The 6,664-nt window shown below is 60.7% G+C and overlaps 2 protein-coding genes across 6 annotated transcripts; one reads left to right on the forward strand and one right to left on the reverse strand.

The window, feature by feature from the left end:
- Positions 1-505: 505 nt before the first annotated feature.
- On the forward strand, positions 506-1,925 carry ZNHIT2 (zinc finger HIT-type containing 2). Its single transcript, XM_004264341.4, has one exon. The coding sequence runs from the start codon at positions 680-682 to the stop codon at positions 1,877-1,879; it is 1,200 nt and encodes a 399-aa protein (XP_004264389.1). The 5' UTR covers positions 506-679; the 3' UTR covers positions 1,880-1,925.
- Positions 1,926-2,069: 144 nt separating this feature from the next.
- TM7SF2 (transmembrane 7 superfamily member 2) lies at positions 2,070-6,630 on the reverse strand. 5 transcript variants are annotated; one of them, XM_004264339.4, is made up of 10 exons: positions 6,426-6,630; positions 5,811-6,007; positions 5,654-5,708; positions 5,045-5,239; positions 4,863-4,966; positions 3,538-3,657; positions 3,276-3,444; positions 2,989-3,069; positions 2,782-2,904; positions 2,070-2,462 (listed from the first exon to the last, which is right to left on the reverse strand). In XM_004264339.4, the coding sequence occupies exons 1-10, from the start codon at positions 6,472-6,474 to the stop codon at positions 2,302-2,304; spliced, it is 1,254 nt and encodes a 417-aa protein (XP_004264387.1). In that variant the 5' UTR covers positions 6,475-6,630; the 3' UTR covers positions 2,070-2,301. The 5 variants fall into 5 exon arrangements, with proteins under 5 accessions (XP_004264387.1, XP_049569051.1, XP_049569052.1 ...); XM_049713094.1 differs by having other exon boundaries at positions 5,393-5,708; positions 6,426-6,613; XM_049713095.1 differs by having other exon boundaries at positions 5,393-5,708; positions 5,811-6,071; positions 6,426-6,572.
- Positions 6,631-6,664: the final 34 nt, after the last annotated feature.

Raw genomic sequence — 6,664 nt, forward strand, 5'->3', positions numbered from 1 at the left:
CTACCACAAACTGTAAGGCCCATTAGGGCAGGAACCTCATCTCATTTTTCTCTTCCGTGTGTTTTCGCTGCCTAGTGTGAAGTTTGCGCTTTAAAGTTGGATGAGGAAGTCGAGCAAGAGCTCAAATATTTGTTAACGCTTCTTCTCAAGAGGGAAATGCCCCCAACACACCCAGTCTAGGCACCCCGCCTTGGCCTTCTTCCACTCTCCCCTTTGTCTGTGTCCCCTAGTAGAATGGCTGCCCCTTCAGCGCAGGGACGCCTCATCTCCCATGGGTTTAGCACAATTAGTGGCCCAGAGTAGATTAAGGTTAGCAAAGATTGGGTTTTGCCGCAGCGCTTTATAGTGCCCAAAAGGTAACCACTAGGGGGCGAGCTGGTACCGGCGAAGCGTCCGCCGGAAGCACTTTCCCTACGCTCCCACCGCGCAGGGCCGAGCTCCGCCGAAGCCGGGGCTGAGCTCGTACCTCCCCACCGGTTCCGGCGCATAGCCCAAGCGCGGCTCAAGAGATGGGTGGGGCTTGGCTTCCGAGTGTGGGCGGAAACTGACGAGAATCCTCGAAGAGCTTTGACTAAGCACTCCGTCGGCCCCGCAAAGAGGCGGAAGTAACCGAGAAGCGCCGGAAGATTGTGATCTGCTGCCCTTGTGCGTTCCCGTGTGGTGTGCGGCGCCAGTTGCCATGGAGCCGGCCTGGCCTTGTGGTTTCTGCCCCACCCGGGAGGCCCAGCCAGCGCGCTACACCTGCCCTCGCTGTAACGTGCCCTACTGCTCGCTGCGCTGCTACCGGGCGCATGGCACCTGCGCCGAAGACTTCTACCGTGACCAGGTGCTGGGAGAGCTGCGCGGCCGCAGCGCCTCTCCCAGCCGCCTGGCCAGCGCCCTACTGCGGCTGCGTCAGCAACGTGAGACCGAGGACGAGCCCGAGGACGCAGGCCTCAGGCCTGGTCCGGCGCCCGGCGGCCTCTCAGGACTCTGGGAGCGGCTGGCACCGGCCGAGAAGGCGGCCTTCGAGCGGCTGCTGAGCCGAGGCGAGGCCGGGCGGCTGCTGCCCCCGTGGCGGCCATGGTGGTGGGTTCGCGGCGCCGGGCCGCGGCTTCTGGAGGAGCTGGGTGATGCCCCGGGCTGTGACGCCGAGGAGCTGGAGCCCTCCCCTGCGAGGACGCCACCGGAACCCGAGAAGGATGAGCCTGCGGCTGCCGAGCCAATTCTCGGAGACGTCCCCGGGGCCTGCCCTCCCGCCGTGCCCACCCTCATCCCCACGCTGGCCAGCCTGAGCAGGGGCCGGACGTCGCCGCTCGTGCGCTTCCAGCTGCCCAACGTGCTGTTCGCCTACGCACACACTCTTGCCCTGTATCACGGCGGCGACGAGGCTCTGCTCTCTGAGTTCTGTGCCACGCTGCTCAGCGTTTCTGGAGTCCTGGGCGCCCAGCAAGTCTTCACCTCTACCGAGGAGGCCCTGCAGGCCGCAGCCCACGTGCTGGAAGCAGGCGAGCATCCCCCCGGACCCCTGGGCACACGGGGTGCCATGCGCGAGGCCGCCCTCATCCTGCTGGGTAAGGGCCCGGCCAACCAGAAAGGCTACACGTTGGCAGCACTGGGGGACCTGACACAGACCCTGGGCCGAGCCCGGAAACGAGCTGTGGCCCCTGAGGAACGAGATTGCCTCTACCGGGCCCGAAAGAAGTGCCAGTTCCTGCTGTCTTGGACCAACGAAAATGAGGAGGCCCTCACACCCCTGGCTCTAGACTGCGCCAGGGCCCACCGAGCCCACACTGTGGCAGCCGTGGAGGTGGCAGCCCTCACTGGGGAGCTGGAGCAGCTCTGGGGAGGCCCCCTGCCACCTGCCCGGAGGACTCTCATTGAGGAGCTCCTTGACTGAACTGGACACTCTGTCATTAATAAAGCTGTGACTGGCCTGCCCTGTCGCCAGTGCCCATTTCTGAGTGACAGCTGCTGTGCCTCCCACCCCCAGACGCTTGTGGCCACAGAGCACCTGGCAGCTTCTCCCTGATCGGGGCTGACCCAGCCCGTTTTTAAGCAACCTGGCCCCAGAAAGGGAGAGAAGCAGCACCAGGCATTCCAGATGTTTATCCAAGGAGGAAGAGCAGCCCCTCCACTCCATTTTGTCTTCGTTTTCCCCTTTTGCTCCAACCACCTATCAGGCTGTTCACCCCTGCCTGTCGGAGCTCAGAGCAGGGTAGGGTGCAGGCCCTTGAGTGCCAGGTGAGTCCAGGCTCCTGGTGCTGGGTGTGCTGGCAGCTGGGTGGGCACGTGGCCCGACCTGGGACACGTGGAGCTGCTTCAGTAGATGTAGGGCACGATTCGGTAGGGCACACGCCGGCAGTATGCGTGCCAGGCCAGGCCATACTTCCGCAGACACTGCTGCTCATCCCGGGCCTCACGGTGTACCAACAGCGCAGTGAAGTAAAGGAGGTAGAAGTAGGGCAACAGGTGGGACACCCCTGTGGGGAAAGGGGTCTCTGTGACCACTCAGCCAGCCCTCCGGTTCACAAAGGTTTCCACAGCTGATGGCTCACGGGGCCCTCAGGGCTCCATGGTGAAAGGTCCATGGTCTGCAGGGAGTGCTGGCGTGCTAGGCTGTCACAGAGGTCTGGCCCAGCCACACCCTGAGTCCATCCCCAGCTCCCTGACTACTCCCCCCACTGGGGTGCAGCCCTGTTCTCCATTCCACACCCAGACTGGGCATCCTGTGCTCACCACTCCACCTCTGCCCCTCACACACTTAACGGCCCCTGCCGTGCGCCAACCCAAACCACTCACCGCAGGGCAAGGACCAGGCCAGAGCCATGATGAGGTCTCCAAGGTAGTTGGGATGGCGGACCATACCCCACCACCCAGACACCAGCAGCCGTCGCCCTGTGGCTGTAGAGATGGTCTCAAGGTCTGGGGAAAGACGTAGTGGGATGGGGGACCCCCTGGAAGTCCAGCTGCCCAACCTCACTTCATGACCCCAGAAACCCAGCTCACCAGCCACTCTGGGATCAGAAGGATTCTTCCGGAAGGTGTTTTTCTGAGAATTGGCTCCACGGAAGATGTAGTAACCAACAGCTGGGAGAAAGTGTGAGCAGGCAGTCAGGGGCCTTCTCTCTGACCCTGACCAACTACCCACAGCCTGGACTCAGTCTGCCAGGAGAGCCAGGACCCAGCCCTTGGCTTTAAAGAAGGGTGTGAGGCTTAGCACCTACCTAGTGGGTGCTGAATAAATAGTGAACGAATGAAAGGGGGAGGGAGAGTGCTGCCCCTTCCTGACTGACCATTGATGAGGCAGATGACCAAGGCCAGGGGCAACCCCAGGGGCTCTGGGTGGTACAGCAGGAACTGGGCCTGCAGGCTGTAGGTGAAGGGTACCCAGGCGAGGTCCCCAAAGGCCAGCATGAAGCCAAACCCGTCATGTATGATGTCCATGGTGGTGAGGACCGCCTCCTGCCGGGACAGGACCCAGACACACTGGCTCAGTCCCCACGAGGTCCTCTCGTGGGAAGCACCCTCTCCCTCCCTAGCCCAGTCCTGCCTCACCTCGTGCCAAAGGGCATCACCCACATATAGTAGCTGGAAGCCATTGACCAGCCACATGGCCAGTGAGGGACTCCCCCGAAGTTCTGCTTCTTGCATCAGCAAGGCCAGGTTGATGAGGACCTGGGGGTTACACAGAGGGTGAGACAGGGCAGTCTGTTCCCAGTCCGTCTCCACAGAGGTGGCAGCGCCTGGAAAGGCAGTGGCCAGCCTGTCCCCTTCTCTCAGCTGTCCGTCACTAACTCTCCAGGCCTTTGTTGAGTGGCTCCGGCCCCTGTACCCAGGGGCAGAGAGACCGCACTGGACCACCTCCTGACCTGTTTTCTCTTGCCGTGTCCTGCAGTGTTCCCTTTGGGAGAGCGCTGTAGGGAGCGACTGCATACTTCAGGCTTGAGAGTTAAAACAGACCTGGTTTTGAATCTCAGCTTTGCCACCTGTGCAAGCTGCTTACCCTCTCTAAAGCATATTTTCCCCACCTCCATGTAGAAAAGGGCGATAATCATGGACCATAATGTGTGTGAAGCACTAAGCACCTAGTAAGTGCTCGATAATGATTAGCTGGCAGCCAGCCTGTACTGAGCACCCCCATTCTGGTAGCACTGGGCTTGAGGCTGCCAATCAGGTTACCACCTCTAATCCTCACAGTAATCCTGGGAGGAAGCTCTTACTTTATCCCATTTCACACATGAGGAAACAGCCTTGAAGACCAGATCTGTGACGGGCGCCCAGCACTACTCCCGTCTCTGGATGAGGTAGTTTCCAAGGTGACAGGGACCTTGCCCAAGAAACCCTTCAGGAAATCTTGACCAGTCCAGTATGGGTGATTATAACCAAAAAAACACAGTTGGCCTGTTTTCAAGGCTACCAGTGACAGACAGGTTGCTAAACCCAGTGACCAGTTTGAAGTTCTGCACCGCTTTGGCCACCAAGCAGCACAGGATCACTCTTCTCGAAATAGATTTTGCGCTTGATGGCTTTAGTTAAAATTGCACCTGCTCCCCCAACTCCCTCGCTGCTCTTTCTCCGTAGCACTTAGCATCCCCTGACATGCGATACGTATTCTACTTATTTTTTGTCTGTCTTTCCCCACTAGAATGCAGGCTTCATGAAGACAGAGATTTTTTTTCTTTCTTTCCTGTAACTTTTCTTTCTTTTGTCTCCCAGTACCTAGAGCAGTGCTTGGGCACATGTGGACTCAACAAATTATTTGTGGAATGAATGATTAATGATTTATGTCAGCACAATATTGGCCCTGCCCTGCCCAGGCACTGCTCACCCATCCCACCCCTCCTCCTGGCTGGAAGCCCACTTAGCCATGCCCAGCATACCCAGCCGATGAGGCCAGGCCGCAGTTCGCAGAAATATTTGAAGTCAAAGGAACAGATGCGCGGGTTGAGCTCCCGTCCCAGGAAAAAGTCGTAAATGGGATTGCCTGGAGAATAATGGAGGGTGAGGTGCACGCAAGCACCCCCATCTGCCTCCATCTACACCCTACTGGGACTCCTCTCACCTGAGTTCCCCCCGGGTGCCAGGGCAGAGGCAGGGGCTACCAGAGCCTTCAGATAGAGAAGGAGGCTGAAGATGAAGGCGATGAGGGTGGCCGCAAAGGCCAAGGGCAGGAGCATTTCCGGGAGCGCGCTCAGGGGCAGCCCGGCTAACACTCCCAGGCCCACCAACATGGCTGTCAGCACCAGGGCCTGGAAGCCTGAACCACAACACACAGTGAGACCTGGGGATTGCGCCCCTCCCCCTCCCCCCACCCCCCAAATACACACACGCACGCACGCACGCACGCACACACGCACGCACACACACACACACACACACACACAGCCTAAAGCCCAGGGAGGTCGCAGACCTTGTCCCGAGCCATTAGTCAGACACTTTAGCTTTCGGAGGGTCACCCCAGCCACTTCTCTGGTGCATAGAGTGGCAGCAATGCTGGGAGTGGAGGGAGGAGGGGTGTGGAGGGAGCCAGTGGAACCCCCTACGTCCTGGGCGTAAAAGAGGCACAAAATAGAAATTGGGGTCGCGGTCTCATCTCCACAGACCTCCCCACCGGGCCTGGGGCTCCAACCCCATCCCCACAACTCCGCGCAAGGACCCAGCCCCCAAGCACCGTTAATGGGGTAGCTCAGTCGACTCTTGTCCTTCAGTTCCTGCCCCTCGGCCACCTGTGGGCACAAAAGGGCGCTAAGGGTTGAGGCTGTCTTTCTTCTCGCCGAGCCCCCTCTCTCCGCCCGCCTCCCCCGCGCGTCCGCGAGCCGAGTCCGCACTTTGCGCGCCGGCAAGAGGTAGAGCGCCGCCTGCAGGCCGAGCCAGGTGAGACACAGCAACAGCGCCCAAGGGCTCCACAGCTCCTCGAGTTCCGGCAGGTAAGGGGGTGGGCCCAGGAGGCGCGCCGGGCCCGAGCGGGCTACCAGTAGCAGGTGGAACATGGTGGCGGGGAGCAGCAGCAGCAGTGCCGCAGCGCCTGGGGAAGGGGGCAGCCGCGTCGGGGGTCCACTCTCCAACTCTCCCGGACCCCCACAGGCGCCCTGTCATAGCCAGGGCCCCGTCAGCATTCCCATCGCCGCCTTCCACACCCCGCTCTCAGCGCTCGGCCCCCTTCTCTGACTGCTGTCTTGGTCCCCTCGAGGGTCCTGCTCGCGTTCCCCCTAGTCCGCCCGGTCCTCCATGCCACAGATCCCCTGCTCTGCAGCCGCCAGAACTGGTTCCTCCTCAGCCCCCTCTCCAGACGCTTCCCCGCACACTCCTAGATCCTCTGACTCCCGATACCCCTCAAAGCCTTTCATTCTCAGACCCTGCCCCCATCCCCGCTCATAGCTCAACCCTCCAGTTCTCCCTCACATAGCTCTGGCCCCAAATACCCGCTCTCTCTGCCCCATTACCCAGGGGTCCTCCGAATTCCAGCTCAGCCCGGGAGCCCTGAGGGACCATGGTATCCTCCGCTCCGCCGGGGGTTGGGGGCTCTCAAAAATCCGTCAAGAAAACACAGCCCACCCCATCCCCCAGGAGATGGGCTCGGTGACACGGAGGACCCAGCCCAGCTGGGCTTGCACCTGTCTCTGCACGGAGCACAGACAGCGACCGCTTTTGTCCCGAGGTCTTTAAATGGACCCGCCCCCGG

The sequence above is a fragment of the Orcinus orca genome, chromosome 8 (genome assembly GCF_937001465.1).
Source record: "Orcinus orca chromosome 8, mOrcOrc1.1, whole genome shotgun sequence".
Classification (NCBI taxonomy): domain Eukaryota; kingdom Metazoa; phylum Chordata; class Mammalia; order Artiodactyla; family Delphinidae; genus Orcinus; species Orcinus orca.